This window comes from Lonchura striata, chromosome Z (assembly GCF_046129695.1).
Source record: "Lonchura striata isolate bLonStr1 chromosome Z, bLonStr1.mat, whole genome shotgun sequence".
NCBI classification, from domain to species: Eukaryota; Metazoa; Chordata; class Aves; order Passeriformes; family Estrildidae; genus Lonchura; species Lonchura striata.
Genome location: NC_134642.1, coordinates 68,930,978 through 68,955,374, shown reverse-complemented (window position 1 = coordinate 68,955,374; position 24,397 = coordinate 68,930,978). Strand labels below are relative to the sequence as shown.

General features: G+C 35.8%; 1 protein-coding gene across 4 annotated transcripts in view; it reads left to right on the top strand.

Moving 5' to 3' along the window:
* KIAA0825 (KIAA0825 ortholog) overlaps nt 1-24,397 on the top strand; it is a 236,234-nt gene that overhangs the window by 69,245 nt on the left and 142,592 nt on the right. For all 4 annotated transcript variants that reach the window (XM_021541538.2, XM_021541540.3, XM_021541539.2 and 1 more), the window contains 6 exons: nt 3,830-4,000; nt 15,339-15,433; nt 17,150-17,377; nt 18,367-18,632; nt 19,871-20,021; nt 23,003-23,193. In XM_021541538.2, the coding sequence (XP_021397213.2) occupies nt 3,830-4,000; nt 15,339-15,433; nt 17,150-17,377; nt 18,367-18,632; nt 19,871-20,021; nt 23,003-23,193 (1,102 nt within the window). The remainder of the gene's footprint in view (nt 1-3,829; nt 4,001-15,338; nt 15,434-17,149; nt 17,378-18,366; nt 18,633-19,870; nt 20,022-23,002; nt 23,194-24,397) is intronic.

Below are 24,397 nucleotides of genomic sequence, written 5' to 3'. Positions count from 1 at the left end.
CTAAATGTAGACATGTTTATTGCATGGAAGTTTTGAGCTTATTCCTTTGCTTCATTCTGTTTTTTTGTAATGAACCAACAAGATTTATTTACTTGCTACAAATAAATACAGTGCAGGTTCAAGTTAGTTCAAGTTATTTTTTAGTCTTCTCCCACCTATCCCCCCAGAAAGAACTGAAGATACCTCAAGTACTCTTCTCTTTTTTCCTCATAGCAAAGTAGTTGTGAATCAGAAAGACAGTTTCCTAGTTCTTCTGAGGTTTTTGTCTGAAAATTTGAGTTCCTTAAAAGCTATGCAAGAAAGCCTTGTGTGCATTAGTGAGCCTGAAGGCCCTGACCAGCCTTTTCAGGGACCTGCACCACAACCTGCCCAGGAGATCTTTTTCACCTGCACCTGAGTCCTCAGTCCCTGCTTGAACTGCATTGCAGCTATCCTGATGTTCATCTGCTCCAGAGCTGTGGACCCCATTAATTCTGTTTTCTTGCTATGAGCTTGAACATGCCTTATCACCATGGTTCCACTGAATGGTCACTGAACTGTGCCTGACTTGTGGTTACCTTCACCAGACCAGATCCAGATTCAAAAGAGTGAATTAGCTTCCTGACTCAACTTCAGATTTATGTCATCACCATGAACTTGGCTGATGATCTGGACTCTTGATTGAAACCTATCATGTCAGGGTCTGCCTTACTTAGGATCTGCAGGACTGGGCCCTGGCTGGCAAGGAGCCTGTCCTGCTGGCCCTATTACCATGCTTGACTCCCTGTTCTCAAGTAGCAGCCAGGCTTCAGTGGTCCCTGACACTGTGCTTGGTTTGAATCTTTTCTGTTGTAGCTTAAGATAAACCATTTGCTTGACTCTAGGATATTTCTGCTAGCATATCCTCCTCCAGAACAGTTTAGGGATCATCAGCATTGGCACTGGATTTGTACACCAGTATTGGTGTGATCCTTGTTTTGCAGAGACAGAAGTTTGGGGCTGTGTTCAGGAGCTCAGAACCTTTTTTTACTCCTCTGTATTTGTTTAGGTCCTGATCTCAACGTTTTTTTGGAGCAATATTCACAAAATCAGATAACTGGCACATTGACAAAGGTTGTAGAATGTACTTTACCTCACTTTAGCCTCTGCACCAGCCTTTCTGTCCCTTTTCAGAAATTCTTCTCTCTAGGTATTACTTTAGCAGGAAGCCAACATATTCTGTTGTTAGGAGGTACTATAGAGATCCTGTTTATATTTGTCTGTATCCAAATATCCTGCTGCAGCTATCTCCTTGTACAGGGACTACATAAATTGAAGTCAGACATGCAGAAAAAATCATATTTGGAAGAATGATAGTAGTAAATTGCAGGTGGTTCAGGAAGGAAGTTTATTTGTATCATGTGAATGTCTCCATTTCCTTTCTATCCTGCAGTTAGACTAGAATGCCATTGCTTAACTGATTTGTGGCTGGCTGAGATCAGCTTCATGGGCTTTCAGCCACCCTGTCTATGCTGCTCTGTAGATTGGATAGAATGCTAACAATTTCAGACCATTTTCATAATGGAAGGGTGCTTCTCTTGCTGCACAGTGTCACCAGGGAAAATGTCACTAAAAAATATTAGTTTTCTGGCCTAACCCTCAAAATCATGATCCATTTGGTAACATTTTCAGAGTAAGCATACTCCACTTTGTGAATATGGCAATTTTACCTCCAAACAGGTGTATGTCACTGAGGTTTGGTTGAAATATATCACAGCCTTCATGTCTATTTCACATCTCTCCACATGGAGATATGTTCTCTTCATTACAGTCTTCTACAAGATTTATAAACCTGTTTTTGAGATGTTCTCTATGTCATCACATTTGCTGCTTTGCTCTTGGCTGTTACACCATTCTTAAAGGTTTCTGTCCTGTGGCTGTCCAATCAGAACAATGTCAGAAAAGAAGTGCCTTTTCATTCTACTCTGCTAAAAAATGGATAGTGATGTGCTTGTTCAAGCAGGCTGGTCAGTGTTCTTCAAAATTAAATGCTGTCATTAGTATTTCTAGCCTCATGATGTAGAAGGCCTTTCAGTCAGGCTTTGCATACCTCAGGAGTGTGCACACTACTTGAGCATCAACACTAAATAAATAAGTTATCATTTCTGAGAAACAAGAAAACTGAAATATATTCTGAATGATCATTTAAAGTAAAAGCTTTTTCTTTTTCTGAGCTTGGTAGTGTTTTCTAAAAATAGCATTACTGTGGTATGCCTTTGCCTTCTACGTCCACTTTCTTTCAGTCTAAAGTGGACAATATCATTTGAGGCAATCAAGTAAGTGGACCATTTCCTTGTTCCTCCATAGATGGGGCAGAAATATCACAAGGCTTTCAAATTATAGGAGATAGAACTAATGTTCTGTTCATTTTTAGGATGTGTTTTATGATTCTTGTACTGCAGACTCGAGCAGTCTTTTCATGTCAGTTAAACTCAGATTATATTCTCTAGTTTTCAGGTAAGGAGTAAAATCTTGTGAATGTGATTTTTTCCTAGGTTTAAGACTTAAAATTAAAAATCCAGTGATTGATTTGTTATTTACTCATTATTCAGAGAGGAAAGACACTAACAGAAGCAATTATGCAATTATAGGCAATTATAAATCTTTTGACGTTCTTAGAAATGCAAGGAACTAGCATGAATACATCTGTTTGGAACTTTGAGGAAATTCAGATGTGGATGGAAAACATGCAGTCCAGTCTCTAAGGCTGTAAAACTGGAATAGCAAATTACAGAATTAGTATTCAGAGTTAGTTCAGCTCTGCTACTTAGATCTATGTCTATTTAAAAGTGATTTTTAAATGCCTAAAAAATATTTAGAAAATTTGAGGGAGAAGGAAGGTACAAAGTACTTAAAATTTGCAAAGGTCAGAAAGATTTGACACATGAAAGTACATTTCAATCAATTTCTTTTTGTGTTCATCTTTCAGAGCTTCTCTTTCAAACTACTCTGACTCTCCCTCTGACACTTTCGAGATTTACTGTTTTGCTGATGTTACATCTAGAACCGAATGCATAGGAACATGGTATCAGCTCACCACAATTTGCACAGAAATGGAAATTTGTTACATTTAAAGACATTATAAAATTAAAGTATTTAAGCCCATGTGGTTTGGTAATGCTGAATTGGAAACATCTCACAGTCGTTTATAGTCTGACTGTGCTGAAATCAGAGTTCCCTGGTTGATGTGACATGATTATATGTTACGAGTGCATGTGTTAACCTTTCAAAATAAAATGTTCCGTTTCTTCTTTTAAATACCAAATGCTTATAGTTATAATACTTGCTGATATTTGCTCACTGACAGTCTCACTTGTTTTCAAACCCTACATATTTAAAGTTGTGGAGTGTTAGATTGATGTTTCTTTCACTCAAATGTCATATTCATCAACTGTATTGTGCTAGCAGATTGTTATATAGACAAGGTGACTTGCAGAGTGACAAGTGATGTGATGTCCCAAACCATTAAAATACAGTAATGATGTGTTTTTTTCCCTTTCGGCTTTTGCAACACAGTGGGTTTTTCATAAAACACAGGTGAGAACATTCCTGAGTAGATCCATTGCGTGGAAAAAATCCTAGTTAATGAATAACAAAACCTGGAAGTCAACTGGAACCTCACAGATAATTGAGAAGTGCTGAACACTTAGGAAATAGTAATATAACAATATTTTATAATGAGACAAAGATACATTATGTTATAAGAAAAATTAAATTTCTTGATATATTATACTGTCTTACATAATAAGTTTTGCAGTACCTTTCTTTTTTCAGCTATAATAAAAGCTATTTTATAATTTTACTTGAATAGCCTCCCAGGAGTACCACAGGAAAGGACGAAACTTCTGCTTAACCTTATATCAACTCAAATGTCTTTCTCAACTTATCAAACTCTTCTTATTAATGGAGGAAAAAATTGAAGAGCTCTCTACAGAAATTCTGCTGCTGCCTTCATTTACAGAGAGGAATAAGAATGTTCAAGGTAATGAATTATTGTCTTGATTTATTAGTTTACTTTGTGCAAAAGAATAACTTTATACTATTTTCAGCATTAATTATCTAATTTATGTAATCATATTTTTCGAATGAATGTCTTACCATACCCACTGAAAAAGTTTTTGCACTACACAGATTTATGTTTGAGCACAATGACCTGTAGAAAAGAACTGATCACTGTGTGTAAAGATGTGATGTACTAACTGTAGTTATTGATGGAGAGCCATGATGAAAAACTATCACACATTGTAACAAGATATCTCCTTCTGGTTTCTCTGTAAAATCCTATGTCTTACATAAGACACAACAATATTTGGAGTCTGAATTCTTTGAAACTGACTTTTTCTGAACTTGTCCTTGCAAGCTGCCTTTTTGAAGAGAGAAAAGCACATACATTAATATCAATTTAGTTTATCTTAGTGTAGATGAAACTAGCTGCTAAAGGCTATAGTCCTTGTATAACCTGTATTTCTCACACTTACTTGTGCACTATGTTTACTAGCATTCTTACTCAGTAGTGTGCTACAAAAAGAGGCTCTACATCAGTAAAATGATCAAGCCTCAGGTTTGCATTTGCTATAGGTTCCAAGGTCACTCTTTTTTTTCATTTAATTATATTCAGTAGAACTGGGTATCGTAAAAATTAATATGAGTAACACCTTCCTGGAGTATGCTGATAAATGTTCTTCTACTCTGCTGCTTCTGCCAGTAGAGACTCCAAATCTTGAGAGAGAAGTGGATTCAAGAGCATTGATTCTATTGCAGGAAAAGATCAGACCAGAAATGAGGCCAGGCTGCTCAGGGAGAGAGGATGGGTGAAATCAAATGTTCACTATCTCAATAGTCAAGCTGCATGCTGAGGAGGAAGGTGTTTTGGGAATGATGTAGTCTCAAAATACTACATTGATGAAAATAAAAATATTAAAATAAGAATAGTTCCAAGGCACACATTTTGCTAATGTATTCTTCACCTGTAATACTGACACTCCAAAATAAAGAAATACAGGTTAAACTATATATTTTTACAATATACATCAAAACTCTAGTAAGATGTGCATTTGAATTCCATTTTTTGCTAGTGACTTCAATGTATTTCTGCCTCTCTTAGTCACTCAGCTTTACTAATTCTCAAGAAATATGAAGCTGTTATACATTACGATTTATGTTTTATGGCCTTGATTCTACAAAGAGGTGTTAGAATAAACTTACAGAGTTTTCCTCATGTGTTGGGCAGGGTACACATTCACTAAGGGCAATGGTAGATGTACTTTTTGTTACTGTATTATGTGAGAATGTGTAAAAAAATTTTGAAGTCTTGAATAGGAAATTTATTTCATATTTACGTGACTATATTCTAAGGCATGTGGTCCCCAGTAATTCAGAGACTTTCCAGGAAGTAAAAATTATCCTGCAGATATTTTTCCAAGCTTAATTACATCCAGAACTATTTCTCCAAAGAGTGTTAAGCAGCCTTCTTTTAGAAATATTCTTTTAGAGTAATCATGTCTGTAGCAAGTTGGTTCTTAATTGGTATCTCTACTTAATCAAATCTGAATGGGAAATATTATTAGCTCTGGTAGGAGGCAGTCTTGGTAAAATCAAAGAAACCATAGAATTCATTTTACCCTGAAAAACAAGTGAGGGTAAACATTTTTCAGGTGCTTTTAGTGAAGTCTTAAGACATACTTTTGTTTTTCGAGTTGCTGTTTTGATCATGTGGTTCTAGTCACAAAATTTTTCTCAGTGATATGTTTACAGATAGTTTGTGAAAAGAAAAGAAGACATGTCCAGAGAAATTTTTAACAAGACATCTGACTAGAAGAAAGGTTAATGGTGTTATTTTATTTTTGTATTGCTGGAAATCTCAGTTATAGTGAAGTGAAAGATGATGTGGGAGAATGAAAGCTATGTTCCCAGTAGTTCCAGGTTGTGTTAAGTACCGAAGGGGATTTAAGATTTTCCCTGTTAATGTCCTATATTCAAATGATAATTTTATTTTTTTCACTGATGATGGCTGAGTTTTTTGATAAGAAGGATTGGTTAGAATCCTTGTTTTTTTCATCAGAACACATTATAATATGTGACTAGGCAATATAATGGCCATCTTCTCTACTTATTTAGAAGCCTTATTACTAGAAATCTTATTTAATTTGGCAGTCAATAGTGTAGATGTGTCTGAGGCAGCTTTAACTTAACTTGGGTACAAAGGTCAGGTTTACAGTGCAGCATAGGCTGCATAACCAGCTTAAGAAGCAGAGCAAATTGGCCCAGGCTGAAGTGTGTGCTTCTGGGGTTAGACAGTTACCCGTACTCTCAGCAAGTTTGAGCTAGCTTGGGTATGTCCAGCTTACCCCTTCGTCTCTGCAGTGAGGGATATCTGAAGTGCCAGTGCTCTGCAAGTAGCACAACTGACAAACTAAGGAATGATGGCCAATTCATAAAAGGTAGATGAATGTCCAAGTCATCTAAAGTTTCCCTAGGCATTGCATAGACAGAAGCCTTGTACTTGTTTTCTTTATATTTTGGTTGCTTTTAGTATTCATGGGAGACTTTTAATCTATGTAGCTCACACAGAGGTGCAGCAAAAATAATGGTTTTTTCATGTGCTTGTGTCAAGTGGTGTGTTTATGTGTATAGCTGTTTCAATGTCAATTGATTTTTTGTTTTATATTCCATAGTACTTCAATTTTGATATTTAGAACATGTATAAAGTTCCATCAGAAACAAAGTAGTTCTTTGGATGATTCCTCTTTGTAAAATTTCTTTTTGTCCCAAAGATGGCATCTGAGTTTTATCTAAACCAGATGGTTTCTTGGCCCTCATTTTTCCCTAAACCCAGCAATGACAAAGAGCAACGGCTGCATAAATTGGATGTAAGAAGAACACTTAGGGTTTATCACAGAAGAATCAAAGATTTCATATCTTCTGACAGATTGTTTGTACTCTTAGGGGGTCTTAAGAGGGGTCAAATGGCTTCTAAGAGTTGCTTAGCTAGATGGTTAAGGGATTGTATTAGAGAGGCGTATGTAGTTAAGGGTAAAGAGGCTCCCAGGGTTTGTAAAGCTCATTACACTAGGACTATAGCTGCTTCTTGGGCGGAGAGGTCGAAGGCTTCCACATTGGAAATTTGCAAGGTGGCCACCTGGGCTTCTCTTCATACTTTTTCATTGCATTATTGCTTGGATGTAGTCTCTTCTGCAGATTCTGCTTTTGGTAGGAGGTTGCTTGTGAACCAAAAAAAGAACAGTGAAGAAAAGAAAGACATGTAGTTCAGAGTTCTAGCTGGCAACAAGACAAGTTTCTTTGCAGCGTGCACAATGGAATCCTATGAAGACCAATTTAGGCTGTTGAAAATAGATGTTAGAGGGAAGTACTGCCTACCAGTGTTCTCTGATGGTAACCCCATGGCAGACAATAGCACCAAAGGAAACCGTGAACCAGAGTGAACTCTGTAGGGAGATGGATGTAGAGAGTTTTTAGGTGATACAGATAGGTCTCTGAGTTCCGTTTGAGAGTTCTTTATCTGGCATCTTCTGGAATATATTCAAGATCCTCATTTTCACAAATTACTTCACATAGATTGGAGAAATGAATTCTCCGAATTGCATTTTCCACTCTAACTTCTTTTCACTGTTCTCCATCCAATTCCTCCTGATTTTATTTTTTGACTTTACCAGCAGTAACTTAGTGTTCCTCAATGAGCAGTATGTACAGGCCAAGATTTGAGCTTGATTTAAAACTGTATTTTTGTTATCTAGGCACAGTTTTTTAAAAAGATATTATAAATATACATTTTATCTACTACCAATATGTTCTTCAAGTTATCCTTTAAAGCAAAATAAGGAGAAAATAATGCAAAGTTCTTGGACAAACAAGTAATGGTGTGGTTTTGTTCCACCCCTGAACGTTAGTGTGACATCTGGACAAGGCTGCTACTCTGCCTTTCAGAGAAAAGATATCTGTACTTTTCTGTCATTAATTCACAATGGTGCATAACTTCATTCCACTACAGGCATTGGATTTCTTAAAATTAGAGTAACCACACACAGATTTTTCTTGACTGTTTAACCCTTTCATCTGCAGGTATCTTGTCATGCCTACTGTGATGAGATAGTCTACTTCTCTATTTACATTCAGTTGATATTAATGAGTTATTCTACATACCTAGTACTTCCAGCATTACAGCTTCTCTTTGAAGCAATCAGGAGCATGATCACCTACAATCAAGTGTTAAGTGTGTGACTCAGGTTTAGAACTCTGCCAAATTGCATTCTCTTTCCATCTTTAAGTTGGATTTTTTCTTCTTTTGGGTTTTCAGAAGCCTCTTGTTAAAACTTCTAAAAAAACAAAAATATTGAATGTGCTTTCATCTATCTCACTTTTTTTCCCCATTTCAGGGAGAAAGATGAACTCTGGACAGATTAGATAATGAATACCAAGAAAGTCTTTTTTTCAGTGTAGTGCTTGAAAACACTGTGGGCAAGGTTTACAAGATCTGTCTCATGGGACTGGGAAGATTTGTAAAAGTCTTTCCTTCAAACCTCAGAGAGAAATCCTTAACTCTATATCAATTTCTGGAAAGTGTAATAAAAGAAGTGTAGAATAAAATTTTTGAGGTGCATCCTCCTAACAGACTTTTGTTGCAAAGTTGCAGTATTGCAAAAGTTGTAATTGAAGATTAAGAAACATGATTTTTGCTTTGGTCTCAACATAAGATGTTCAAGTATTTTCTTTTACAAATGCACAGCTTTAGTGGATCAATCCAAAGTGAAGATTAATTTACACTAGGAGGGGAATATGATTTCAGAGGTACATTTTCTGCATCTGAGTTAGTACAGTTTGGTCAGTATAATACAACAAGTAAAAGGTCCATTATTGAAGATAGAAAGCAGAAGGGTTTTTTGACCCTTAGTAAGTAAGTGATTTTTAAATTGTTATTTTTATTTCTGGATTAATGTTCTTTTCACTTCTCCAAATGCTTTATTTCCAGGATGGTTTCAATAAAAGTCCTGACTGACCTGTCTGAATCCAATTTGTAAGCTACTTTGATAGCACTTATACTTAGCATATACACAGATAGTGAGTAGCTCATACAAAAGCCTTCCTTGATACTTTGCTATTCTATGCTGCATGCAAGATGGTGTCACTATGACTGTTCATATGGCCCTAAATGCTATAAAAATAGGAAAGCTGTAGAATTCTATAGAAAAAAAGCACTAGAACTTCTTATAAGAAATAAAAATAATTATATTTAGAATTCAAGATGTGTCACTGTCATTCTTCAGTCTTTGTAATCATCATTACAAAACCAGAAAAATACTGAATTGGGGAAAGAATTAAATAAACAGTAAAGGGTACCTAGGCAAACAATTGGAGAAAAGAGAAGAATAATGCCAGAGAAATGCATACAAGGAAAGTTGGCTGAAGCATTTTGATTTAAGTATAACACTGGATAGAATCTTGTTCTCATCATTTGCAATCAAAATTATTAAAGCTGCCTGGATGGTAAACTAAAGAAAGTACAGAAATTATGAACAGTCCATCAAAATTAGATGTTTGTAGATCATCTGTTTCAAGAAGGATAAAGTAAGGATTTGTGGTTAATCCAATCTTCCCTAATAATCAAGAATGCTGAAGATTTAGAATATGCTCTGTAAAAGGAGCAAATATGAGAAAATGACATTTTTCTTCTCATTCCCATCTTTTCTCCAACTTCCATCTCACCCCCATTTTCTCCTTTTCTTCAACTCCCATCTTCTTTCACAATATTCACTTTTTCACCTCGCTTTCTGCAAATTCTTTTCTCTAAACAACCATGTGGGAAGGGTCACATGCATTTCTTCCTGTCTGTGCAAAAGCAGTTTGATATGTGCTATTTAAAGAGAGGAGTCAGAGAATTTGTCTAGATAGGTATGTTTCCTCCGACCCATGCCTGCCTTCCAGTCTACAGTGGCAAACTAATTTGGGCTGAGTAGCAGCTATACCTTGAATAAAGCTGTGCTTCTCTTTCCCAGGAGAGTTTGCTGATTAGGGCAAGACGGTCAGAAGACAAGTTCTAAGGCCCTAAAATCCTTACTTGATGAGACACTTTAAAAGGGTTTGTGGTTTTTCATAGTTAGACACGCAGTACAAATACCAACAAGATATTCTCAAGAGGTCAAAACAACTTTACTGGCAACTTCAGGATATCAAAGAACTTTGGCGAAATGTTTAGGCCAGCATTCAATCAACAAAAAAACACTTTCCAGAGCATTAACATAGCTCATTTGACTTCTCTAACTCAAAGCCAGTTCAGTTTTAAGTTACTCAAAAATTCCAAGAGGGTATTAAAAGACGAAAGAGAGGAGGGCAGAAAAGATAGAAAAGAAAAACATGATTACCACTCCTGGTTCCAGCTGTGTTCAGCTCATAGTTTCCAAGAGGAGGTAGGGTGAAGATGTGCTGACCTTGTGTCTCAGGTTAAATACCCTTTGTGTTTCCTGGGCCCTTCCCAAGATGGAAGTTCCAGTCAGCTGTCCACTCTGGGGCTGAACTGGGGCTCCAGGGGCAGGGAGTGGAGCATTGCCTGCAATGTGCCAGGGGTTGGGGGGTCACTGTGGGGCTGGGATACAGGCTCTGGGGGGTGAAGCATATGTAACAATGTTCTGCCTCACCAGAAGAAGGCCTGACCTGCCTCTTTGCCTCACACATACCCCCAGAACATTTTGGACAAGCATTCCTTCCAGTCTCTCACACAAGTGAAGCAGTTGCAGGATATGAAGGGTATAATTTGTTATCTGTCTCTGTGGAAATAGTGTTTGAGAGCAAGGTTGTAGTAGGATCTGAAGAGCGGAGGCTCTATGGAGGCTATGGCTCAGTGTACAGTGTTCAGTACAAAGTGGGAAGGCAACTCTTGCTAGTTGGAGGTTAAATTGAAGAAGAAGGTGGCCTTAGCCATCCATACCCAGATGATATTTGGAGAAAGCAAAACTCTGAAAATCCAAAGGGAGTCAATAAAATATAGGAGACTTGAACATGGGGCTTCTTTGAGAAGACCAGTGAAATTTTTAATGTGTGTAAGCCTACATGCACAAACAGATGCATATGAGAATAAAGCAGGAGTGTCCAGATTGTTAATTAGAAAAGTAGATGGGATAATGTAGTAGAATATGTTAATTTAATAATGAAGGAGCCTGTTAAATGACTGATGTGGGTGTAAGCATCATTTGGCTCCTTGTCTGTGGTCCTGGAGTCACAAATCTACCATAAGCTAGATACCTATTTATCTCAGCTGTGAGTTCTCAACAAGTAAGGCAGCAATGCTGTGAATACACAAGGATTTTAGCTTAAATGTTTTCTTTGAAGTCTTGATATAAAAAGTTATAAATAGCAGATCTTAATGACAATAATACAAGAATGTGAATATATAGAAACTTACTTGTGGTTATAGTTAAAATTTGATTTTATATCTATAAAAATGGGAATTGATAGGAAAAAAAGGTAAATTTAAGGTAGAAAGCACAGAATAGAAAATAGGGGAAATATCCAGTCACTTAGACTATTAGTTGGGTTTTTTAATTCTGGACTAATTTCTAAAGAAAACTGTTAGAAACTGTATCATAAAATACATTAAAACATGCTGAAAAAAAACCCAGGAAGTTTCTGGTACTGGCTATAATGATGAGTTGGATGGCCTGGCTAATATATTTTGGTTTTATGTTCTCCCAGTTTGTCTTTCTTTTTTTCCCGGCTTAGATCTGTCAATGTCTTTTGTAAATGCAAAAAGGTATTTGGGGAAAAAAAAAAAACAATTGTACAAAAAAACCCCAAAACAAACAAAAAACCCTATAAAAACTTCAAAGTTCTACAATGTTATGTAAGTGTATGAAAAACAGTGTGTATTTTCAGAATGCAAATCAACTAAGGGAAAGGTTAAATCTACTTTGTATAAAGTATATCCAATGCTTGAAATTTCATAGAGAAAAGCTCTTTAAACCTTGGGCATTTACTACTAGTAGCTTCAGATCCCTCTGAAGACCTGTAAGGTTATGCCTGGAAGATAAGCTTTGACAATAGATAATCTTTGGCAGCACCTGGTAATTTAAAACCTCTTTTAATTTCATAAGAAGTACATTACTTTAGGAATATCTGCACCAGTATTGTTTACCAGCTTTATGCTGCAAGACAAGTTTTTTAAAATACGCATCATTTGGTGTTATTCTTGTATCTCTTTGTGACTCACAGAATCACAAAATGGTTGAGGTTGGGAGGAGCCTTTGGTATTCACATTGTCCAAGAATCCCTGCTCAAGCAAGGCCTCTAGAACCAATTGCCCACAATTATGTCCAGATAGTTTTTGAGTATCTTCATGGATGGAGGTTCCATAACCTCTTGGGACAACCTTACAGTGCTTGTACATCTTCACAGTAAAAAAAGCATTTCCTGATGTTCAGAGGAAACCTCCAGCTTTGCATCTCTTTTTGCCTGTGACCACTGGTCCTGTCATTATGAAAAACTGTTTCCGGTCTCTTTGGACCTGCCTTTCAGGTATTTATCTACATTAGTAATATATCCTGCCCTTATGCTTCTCTTCTCTTGGCTGACAGTCCAGTGCTCTCAGCCTGTCCTCCATTCTCTTTGTCATCTTCCACGGCCCTTTATTAGACACTCTCCAGTATGTTCATGTCTGTCTTGTATTGATTAACCTAGAACTTTACACACCATTCCAGGTGTGGCTCATCACTGTTGAGCAGACAGGAAGAATCATTTCCTTTAACCTGCTTATAATGCTTTTTCTGATCCAGAGCAAATACCATCAGCCTTTTTACTGGCTTATGTTCAACTTTGTGTACTTCTGGACCCCCAGGTCCTTTTATGCAAAGCTTCTCACCAGCTGTGAGAACACAAATATGGGTTGATACCTGGGTTTGTTCCTCCCCAGTGCACAACTTTGCTTCTTGGACTTTATGAGGTTCTAGTCTGCCTGTTTCTCCAATCTCTTAAGGTCCTTCTGGATTGGCACCATGACCATCTGCCACCCTGTTTGATGTCAGCTGCAGACTTGCTGAGGGTTGTCACACTATGACACAAAATTATTCACCCACTTACTCACTATCAAAAGAGGAAAAGGAAGGAACTTTATTTCTGACTTTGCAATATATAGAATTCCAAAAGTGACAGTGGATTGGAGGATGGAATTGCCATCTTTCCAACCACACTGGTTAAACCAACAGTCTATCAATTCTCCAAAACAATCAATTATTTACATGAACAGGCATGAGAACTCTAGTATAAATATGTAAACATCAGAAGGCATAGAGAATTTTTAAAAGAACTTAAACTTTTAAAAGAACAGGGCAACAGAGGGTAAACTGTACGTTATCATCCAGATCATTAATGAAGATGTTAAACAGAATTGGACCTAGTATTGACTCCTGGGATAGATTGCTAATTACTGGCCTCAAACTAGACATTGTGCCACAGATCACTGTATTTGGGGCTTGGCTATTCAGCCATTTTTCAATTAGCTTACTGACAATTTGTCCAGTGCACGCATCTTGCCTACATCTTGTCCTGTAATGAGATCTTAAGGGAGACGATGCCATGGGCTTTATTGAAGTCCATGTAGAAAACATCCACTGCTATCCCCTCATCTACCAGGCCAATAATTTCTTCATAGAACTTATATCAAGTTGGTCAAGCATGACTTCCTGTTACTGAATCCATGCTGAATGGTCCTGATAAATTCTTTGTAATGCACCTGGAAATGCCTCTATTACCTTCCTTGGGGTTGTAGTGAGGTTGACAAGATTTGTTCCCTGAGCTCTTCCTCTTGCCATTTTTGAAAATAAGAGTGACATTTGCTTTCTTCTCACAGTTGCCATGATTGATCAAAAATTATTGAGAGTGGCCTTGCGACAATATCTGCCATCTCCTTCCACACTTGCAGCTGCAACCCATGAGGGCCCAAGGATTTCAATATGTTGAGTTTGCTTAGTTATTCTCAGACCTGATCCTCTTACACCTAGAGTACATCTTCCTTGTTCCAGCCTTTCCTTCTGGTCTCTGGTATCTGGGATTCCTGAAGGTTCATCTTTATAGAAAATACTGAGTTGAAGAAGGCATTCATAGTCTCAACTTTTTCCATATCTATGTTACCAAGTCCCCTACCTTGTTGAGCAATAGGCTCATGTTTTCTCTAGTCTTCCATTTATCACTGGTGTACTTACAGAAGCCCTTCTTGTTGTCTTTGACATCCCTGGCCAAATTTGAGCATTAGCTTCCTTAACTTTCTTCATGTTCAGAAGTAATTTATGTGTCCTCCCAAGTTACCCATCCTTACTTCCACACTCCTTATGTTTCATTTTGTGTTTGAGTTTGGCTAGGATCTTCTTGTTCATGCATGCAGGCCTTCTGCCATTTTTTTTCCAGTTCTCATGAGATTAGCAGAGGTGATACCTGAATATTAATCAAATTTCTTGTGTCCCATTACCTTACCCATGGGACTGTTCGAAGCAGATACTTGAAGAGGCAAAAGTCTGCTCTTCTGAAGCCTGGGGCTGGCTGTGGTCTTGCTTTTCACTCTCCTTTGTGCTCTCAGGGTCTGGAACTCCACTATCTCATGGTCACTGCAGCCGAGGCTGCCTTGATTTTCAAATTCCCAACAAGCACCTCCATTTGTGCTTGTATCACTTGCAAGAAGAATCATCAGTACATTTCAGGAACCCAGATTTCTTGAAACACTGATAAAAGTAATATCAATCCCAGATACTGGTTTGTCGTTGACAAAACTGGGGCAGTATCCCATTACTCTTAAGATTTATGAGTGAGCTTTGTACCAGCCCTTCTTAAGGAGTTTCTCTTGTACTTTGTGGTCATAAGTGATCATTTTGATTATAATGTCTATACTAATTAACTGTCCTTTTATTCTTATTGTATTCATGTTTCCAAATAAGTAAAGTCTGTAAAAATGTATTAGTGCTCAGTTGATATAATTCTTTGAACAAAGAGGAGAAATAAATTTATATATAGCTGATCTAGTGTTATCCATTGTCATTGAGATGACTTCACAATCAGTATAAAAATGCATTAATGACAGAAGAAACCATGTTTTACACATTATATGTGCATTTGTATAAAATACAAGTACCACCAGATGTTGATTTCATCATGTTATATAAAATAAACTGTATATAATAACTTGAATTTGACTTTATTATAACATTTGTATTCCCCTACATCTTGAGGGTTTTTTTGTCCTTCATAGTGATATATAAGATGTTTTAGGCTGCTGACTTTTCTACAGAATTAATCTAAACTTTGATCTCTTTTGTCATACTGTGCAGGAGTTCTGAAGAGAGCTAGTGGGGAGCTTTTAATAGGAGAAACTAGTGCAAATGAAACCAGCGTGCTTCCTGAACAGTTACTTCAGGTAGAAGAGGTGAGTATGAAAAGAGTCTTACACTTCGTATTGGATTTTCTTTTTTGTGTGTCTCCAGTGTAGGCTTTCACCATGTTCATTATAAACACCTATTGCCATAGTTTCATTACTTCAGCTTCTGTGATTACTTCTATGTGCAAAGTTTCAGTTTAGCTGGAATAAAATCTTAGGTCATTCGAAGAAGTTGTTGGTATTTAGTAGTTATTAACAGAAAAAATGTAATTATAAGATACCTCATAACAAAATGGGAAAAAATTACTTAAATATGATAGCTTTCTCAGTATTATACATATAATTTCCAAGAACCTTGAAGAATATTTATGAAGTTCTTAGAATTTGATCATAATGGTTCTTCCTAAAGGTATAGATACTCATATAATGTCTAGTTTCTCTGGTGCCAACAAACTACTGTGTAATAAGCACTGTACTTTGTAGAATGTATGTACAAGATTGTTTTTATCTGGCTCCCATTTACTACAAAACACATTTTTATTGTTGATTTTGTGTCACATAAATGCTCCAACCACCTTATACTTTATGATAGTAGAATTTAATTTCTTAATAGCTTGATTTTAATGCTGAATTTTTTTAAAAAAGTACTTTGGATTGGTGTGTGAAACTAATACTAATATGTATTACAAAGAAGAATTTTTTTTTTTTAGGTAGATTGGGATGTACTTGATCCCCATCAAAAAAAATGAAGGAGTGCAAAATTGTGTGTCCATGGAGGCTGTCCCTGTGCTTACAAGAGCCAGATGTTGCTAGTGGGGAAAGGGAAAGGAAGGAGGATACAACTTTTAAATTGAAGTAAACTGGAAGGGTTTCACTTTGTAGCCCTTCATTCTCTTCTGATTTAATATTATAGCTGGAGGAATAGTTAGGAATCTCTCTTTTCTGTTCTCCAACTCTGCCTTCATGGTGGAGATATTTACTGAACATCATCTTACATCATTAAAATGTGTCTCTTACAGTGGTGCAATTCTCAAATGGCCACTTCTGGAAAGGTTTAAGTCTGATATAAGTCATAAGAACAATGCAAAGTCAGATAAGTCGAAAAGGAATGATGTTCTGCTGTGTCTACTTCTGGCAACTATTACACTTCAGATTATTTATTGTTTCAGAAGTGTCTGTTTAAAGAAGGCAAGGAACTGGTGTAAACCACAGGAAAAGCCAGCATTAGTCTAAAACTACACATCTCTATTTAAACATTTTAATGTTTTCTAAATCCAGTTCTAGAGAAGTGAAATACAGTGTGGGTGTGTTAAAAACAGCTCCTCTTCAGTGTTTCCCATTGAGATTCATGGTCAGTAACCATGTTAACTTGCAGTGAAAATTATTACAGAGTATACAGTGCTAGACGACTTGTTATACTATTGAAAATACCTATGAATTCTTTGACTTTTTAAAACAGAGTCTTTTAAAGATTAAAAATTAGGTAAAGATGAAGCATGTTTCTATAAAAGCTGTCTTGTTTAAACAGTAATTCTTTTTTCCTAAAAAATTTGATGACATGTTTAATGTTGCTATGCATTTTGTTGAGTGTAAATACTGCTTTTAGTATGATTTCAACACTAGTGGACTATATTTTAAATTTTTAAAATAATTTCAAATTGTGATAATGGCCTATAATTTAATTATGGATAGGTATTTAATTTTCAGACACTATTAACACTCAATAATGACTTTGGATTGATTTAATTTTAATATGTGTTTCAGCCTATTTTACTGAGTTTTGGCTGGAGAAATGCATTTAAAGACCTGTCTTCTTCTGTGGCTCACTGTATAACAATAGCAATTGAGGATTTTTCATCTAAAATTCTTCAACATGAGCAGAAAGAAGAGTTTTCAGCTGCAGGCTGTACAATGAGTCTTGTAAACAACCAGCAAATGAAGGAGTCCTGCAGAGCAGTCCAACAGGAGGAGCAACCAAAACAAATTGCTAAGGCAGGTATCAAAAGATCTGAAGTTTGAAGGGAGACAGAATGGCAAGGCTGTTTGCCATCTACACTTTGAAGTACTTACAGTACTATTAAGATTCTATATCTTATATAAATGGAATTAAGAAGAAAGTGAGAGGCATTACAATGTGAAGCTGAATAGAGCTATATACAATAGCCCCTAGTTTGTACTTGAAAGTATTACCTTTAAAACTTCACTGGCATTTTTTCTTCAGCCTAAAAGTTCTAAAGCATTCTGATTAGTGTTTGCTCTGTTACCAAGTGGTTAGATGGGAAAATGTTGAAAGCTGTGAAATATGGCTATAGAGGGTTTTCCTGTATTCATATCATTAGACATGCCATTCAATTAATTAGCATAACCTGTTAGAAAGCCAATTTTGAGTTATTTGATTTGGCTGAAAGGTCATTTATTAACTAAATTTCTTTTGTAAGGAAAGGTATGTTTGAAAGACTTTCTCTAGTAAGATCTGCAACTCTGCTAGCAGATTTAGAATGCTGTTAATGAATGCTGGTTTGAAATAACACATGATCTTTGGGGAGGTAATTTTAGGGAGATTAATGTATGACTTTATTAAGAAATAACACGTTTGTTTCCAAATTCAGTGTTAAGAAATGTGTTTATGTATTTTTCAAAATTAATTTGTTTAGAAAATCATCATTATTTACAAGGAATTAGCATTGAGCTTTGAATTTACATTTAGTGACATCAAAACCAAATTAATACATTACCAGCATATGATAGTTTTAATTTTTCCCCTAGTATCGAATGCGCAGCTTTGAAGGAGAAAGGAATGAAAGAATATTTAATTTACTTTAAAAAATGTTCCTCCTCTGTTTAAGAGATTAAAATGTTTGTAAAACTGAGTCAATATATTTATGTTTCATGCCAATTTCATTATTCAATATATATAGCGTGTATAAATTAAGCATTGCTCTAGAATACAAATAACTTGGTACCACATTTATTTCTCTCAGTTTTGTTCTGACATCATGGAAGAACTTGACACATTGCTTCCATTGGCTCTGGCCTGCCGAGATGATTCTCTTCAGGAAATTAGAGCAAACTTTGTAGAGGCCTGCAGCAAAGTGGCAACAGATGTTCTGGCAAGACTAGAGGAGAAGAGCAGAGACGTTCCCTTGAAGGCTCCCCTGCAAGACCTGTGTGGTGCCCTTTCCACGGCGATATATGTCTTTCAGCATTTTACAATGTATAGAAGTTTAATGAGAGAAACAAGCAAAAAGTATGTATTTTTTACGTAAAATGTTTAATTAAAATGTAAATAATATGGGACTTCATTCTATTTTGGTGGTACAACGTGGTGGTAGTTTTGCAAATTGCATCATATTTTTTAGCACATTCAGTATGTGTACTGTTTTATGGAAATACCTGAATCAACCTGATAGTCCACAGCAGACATTGCAAAACAAATTATTTATGTGTAGGATCTGTATTTGATTTACAGATCTTTTTTTTTTAATTATTAAATTTGAGAAAGTAAGATTGTAAGATTGTACAGGGAACTGAATGTACTTTGCTGTCATATAAATAAAGTGTAGGGCCTCTATTTCCTTTTCTGACCTTTGCAATGCCTAATTTTCATAAGATCTGGTTCAGGACATAGCAATAATAGAGGGCAATATAAAAATACATTTCTGCGCCTTTTCCTAGCACCATGTATATTCAGACATGTAAAGTAACTAATACAATTACAATACATACATTATTATTACATGCAGAATAAAAATTAAAGCAGATATTAAGTAGGAGTGTAAAGTCAAAGGCAGTGTTTGACCTGCAGGGACATACAAATGCACTTACTTATAGGAGATTTTGTCTTAAGGTTCTAGGAGTCTATTGGTCCATATATTTCCAGTCACGTGCATTTTAAAAGTAGAAACAGTGTTTTTGGGGAGAGACCCTAAAGTAGCACAATTTTTAAGAAATGTATGATTTCTAAGTCATTATATGCACTGTTGAGCTGCTTTCCCTCTGATGTTTTACTTTTTACTCTCTCCTGCATGAAGTGTATCTCTGTGAGTGGAAGTCTGACCTAAAATACTGCTCAATAATTCTAATTAGGTGTATTATCAAAGAGTTTTAGTACATGCCTAACAAAAGCAATCTCTGTACTCTGTGCTTATCTGCTTTTTTTCACTCACTGCTGATGTAATAATTGCTGATGCAAGAATGCTGGAATTAAAAACTCCAAATGACTGAATGTCGAATATATTTATCTCATAAAATAGGGTGAAGTATTTTATTTCTCAGTGATTGGTTAAATTAGAATTTATAGACAAGCAGACATATTTTGAGAACTTTTGAAACAAAAAGTTACAAAACTGAATGCTAGGTTCAAGACCAAAAGGAAGTGAATGATTGATACCTACGAAAAAAAACTATTTGCAGTACTAGTGATTGTTACCTCCTAGTGCACAGAGCCTTTCAATCACTGTCTTTTTCATCATTCTTTCTGAACAGACCCCTGTTCCTCGTGCCTATCCAAAAATGTCAGAAATTCATCAACATTCTCCAGTTTCAAGTTACGAACTACTGCATCAGAGTTTGTGCTACAAGCATTTTACAGGATGCTGAGAGCCACTGCTGGGATGACTGCAAAGCTTTTTACGAGGTATGAGGTTAAGTTTACTATGGCTTCCTTTTACAAAATGTGTTTTTGTGTTTGCCAGCTCACTGACTAATCGAAAGCATGAGATCAGCTTGTTTTTACATAAGGATTATTGGGATGTGCTATTTTGAAATATCTATTATTGCAGGCAAGTGTCTATTTAAAAATGATGCGGGAAAACAGAGTCATTTAAATATGAGATAGATTGTTACCCTGTTTTTATCATTTACTTCATAAAATATTTATTGTGTGTCAAGGCATTTATATAGAACTCAGTAAAGAGGACACCATCACCTTAATCTCTAAGAACTTTACACTTCTTTTAGAAAGTGTGACATATGAAGATCTTTTTCTGGGAAATTTTTTATCTGATTATTTGATTTTTATTTTCAGTTGGTTCCCCTTTTACTTTTTGTGTCTAAAGGGCGAAACAAAGAAAGGTTGTCAATATAGTTAGCTAAAGCATTTGGTAATGTATTTCTGAAATAACCAGTGCCATTTCACCTGCATCACCCAGTCATGGGTCTGATCTATAGCTATAATCCTAATGATTCTATGAAAAAAAATTAAGATAATTATTTTCATTTATTGGATTTTTTCCTTCATCCTAGTTAAATACAAACATAGGTTGACATACACAATTTGAAATTATTTTCACTTAATTGCAGGGTGAAGTATTATATGCGTTTTTAATCAAAAATAACTGAGATCTCTTGGAGACAAAGTCCAAATTTTCTGTGTGAGACTGTGTTCTGTCAAGCATTTTCTAGAATTCTTACATGAGAGAAAATTCGTTCTGATATCATATAAGAGGCTCCTCAGTCAGTGACAAAATCTTTGCTAGACAGGGCATACAGATCATAGAATAAATTATCAAAATTTCCATCCCTCAAAGACAAGTAAATAAACATTTCAATTTTGTTTGAATTATAGATTATAAGGTAAGAAAGGCAGTGGCTTTTGGCAACAACTGAATCACTGTATGATCTTCATTGTCTGTAGTGCCTGTGGTGCTGTGTCCTGTTTATTGGTGACCCAGTAACTTTACAATGGAGAAACAGTTGTCTGACAAAAAATATGAAGTAGCTAAACAGTTTTATCATTACTGAACAGAACTGATGTATGTAAGAATGAATGAGGAAAACTGGTGTCGCAGCTCTGTATGTTTACAAGATTTTATGTGAAAAATATGCAATTTTACATCATCACTCCTGTTTTTACTGGGCCATGGGAGATGGCCCAAGGTTTGAACATGATCTGCTCTGAGTTCCTTCAGGAGGCATGCTGCAGAGCAGATGTTGCTTCAGTTGATCTCTTGTAGGCATGTTAAATGGAAGAGATTGGATTAAGATCTATTGCTTGTTACAGAGGCAATTCCCTGCCTAAACTTCCAGCAGTGAGAGGTGCCTTCTTCCAATGTATGTGCCCAGCAGGAAGAGTGCACCACTGGGCCAGCTCTCCAGATTATGTTTTTGAATGAAGCTCTTAGTGTAGCAGACATCTGCTGTAGCTGTGGGAACTTATGTTTTCTAGCAGTCAAAGAATAAAGAATTGCCCAGAGATAATACAGAGTGGCATATGTAATAAAACACAGCTACTTGTTTCCTCACATGTAAGCTAAATAAAAGCTCGCATCTTGTTTTATTACATGAAGCCTGAAAAGTAGTAGATGTTTATTGGTGGAATTGTCCACAAACGGCAACAAATACAAATACAGGTCAGAAAAGGGGAGTGGATCTCATTTAAACCTTCAGAGAGATTGTTGCTTCTGCAGTGGAGGTACAATACTAAAAAAGGGGAAAAGAGCTATTAGTTAAATAAACCAAAGCAAAGAAAGGGAAACAATTTGTGTTTATAATTGCAAAGTTAAAAAGTAAAACTTTTCAACAAGCTTGTTTATTTTGTTCTTTGTCATAATTTTTGCCACTTTTTAATACAAAATGCACTTCAAATATGTCAGAGGAAAACCAAATAGTGACAACTTCCAATAATCTGCTAACGCTCATGCTAATATATATAAAAAGAAGGTAGATTATTTTTTACTTTCAAATTCTAAAAGCATTTTAAAAATTGTGGGGTTATTTTATATTTCTAATAATGATAAAATAGCAACAAATTCTTAAAATATTTCTCAGTTCCTTTGGGATGTGGGAACTGAAAAATGAAGTCTCTGTTTTCAAAAAGCTTCATGATAATGCTATTTGCTGAATAGACATTAGTTAAAATATTTAAATGTGAAACATATTTCCTGGGTACTTTTTAGAAATATTATGGAATAAATGCTGTGATTTTGACTCCTGTGTATTTTTTTCTGTGTCTTGATGGGATATATCTGTTTAGACAATGAAATATCAATGCCAATAATGCTTCCTTGCCATGATGCTTCCTTGAAACCAAATGTTTGGTTTCAATATATTCAAATTAAAAGAGAAAAAAATATCTTACTAAAACAATCTGAATATCTCCTATTGTCAGTTTAATAGTTTAGTTCTTCTCTTCTCACATATCTATTATATATAATATCTATTATATATTACCAAGGTTTTACAGTTGTGGTCATGCATAGCATTTCTGCATCTGGGTAAATACACATGCTTAAGTAATTTAAATAATTATTTTCTTCGCAGACAAAGAAACTACTATGTTAAGTTTATCTGACTATTCTACTGTGTATAGAATACTGTCTATGTTTTTAAACTAAACTTACAACACTATGGATTTTGAGAATAGGTTAATTGAAGATATAAGATTTCAAATATTGTGGTTTTATTTTGTGGCAGAATTGTAATTTTGTGACTGAAATGCAACATGTGTTTCCTTGCAAATAAAGATGTCTCACATCTTTTCAAGCACCATTTTTTGCCATCATATTCCTGGAAGTCTTTAGCTATTTCCTTTCAGATTTAATTAATTAGACCTATAGGAGTTAAATTGCCATTTTGGAAGGTGTGTTTTTGTTATGTAATGTGTGGTGGTTTTGATAGGGGGAAAGATGCTCATTCTCTGTCCAGATGTGGCATTACTTCTGTTGTGCTCTTCATCATGATCTATGGACTATTCTACCTCCAAAGACAGCCCAGGAGATTCTTACAGATGTACTAGAGCAATCTTTGGATATTCTGTCCTCCAGATATTGTCAGGTGTGTCCCAGTTACAAAAGAACACCACAAATCAGGTAATGGTTGTATATTTAATGCACCGTTTTGATGGATGAAAGAAGTAAATGTTAGTTTTCTGTTACTCACTGCTTTGATTCAAATTTCAATGTTAATGAACATGACAAAGGGGATAGACTAAATCTATGCATTTTGATATTTGTTTTAATAAAATTTATTTTGTATATTTAAGTATATTTTGTATTTATGTTGCAAACTGGGCAGAATCAAAGGCCTCTTTCAACTCTGTGAAATTGTTCCATAAACTGCTTGATTGGTTTAAAAGCCTCACAATGAAAGTTCACAGAGGATTGGTAATGCAACAAAAATGTGGACAGACTTGACCATATCAGGATTCATTAAGAAAATTTAATGAGTTTCTGTAGAATTTGTGTTTTTATAGAGTTTTGCAAGTGAAAGAGCTACAAGGTCACATCAAAACATTTGTCAGAATGATGCCAGTGGTGTAGAAAGAGAGAGGAGAAAGAGGCTATTCCTTTTGCTGTCATTTTAGAAAATAAGAAATTGGAAGTTTTTCTTGTTGCAGTTCTTATGTTTCACCAGTGAGTACAGTCTTTCTGAGAAATACTAAAGCAGGTGTCTTCAAGAGGAAGTTAATCCTATCTTTGTCCTTTCTATCTAATATCTTGTTTTACTGAATAAACAGGTGCATTTATCCTAACAGAATCATGGAGAATTACAAAATGGGTGAGGATGGAAGAGACCACAGTGGGTCATCTGGTCCAACCTCCCTGCTCAAGCAGAGTTATCCCAGATTACATAGCACAAGGCCAAGTCCAGACAGTCCTCTTAGATGTCTCCAGTGAGGAGCAATCCACAACCTCTCTGGGCACTCTGTTCCAGCTTGGTCACCCACACAGTAAGGAAGTTCTTCCTCATATTCAGGTGGAACTTCCTCTGCATATTTTCTGACCATTGCCTTTAGTCTTACTGCACAGCACCACCTAGAAGAGTTAAAGAGTTTGTGATTTTAGAGGGTTAGAGACACTTACCAGGTCCATGTTCTGTGTGACCTAAGAGTTATGTGCTGTCATCTCAAGTTTTATTATGAAAAGGACTATTGTCATGAAAGCTCAAGTAACTTGCACAAGATGACCCTCTTGAAATGGGTAGGAAAAAAGTGAAATTTTATTCTACGTACATATTTGTGCGCTCTGTTCCTGCAATAACTTGCTGTAATCAGGCTCTTCTGTATCTTTCGGT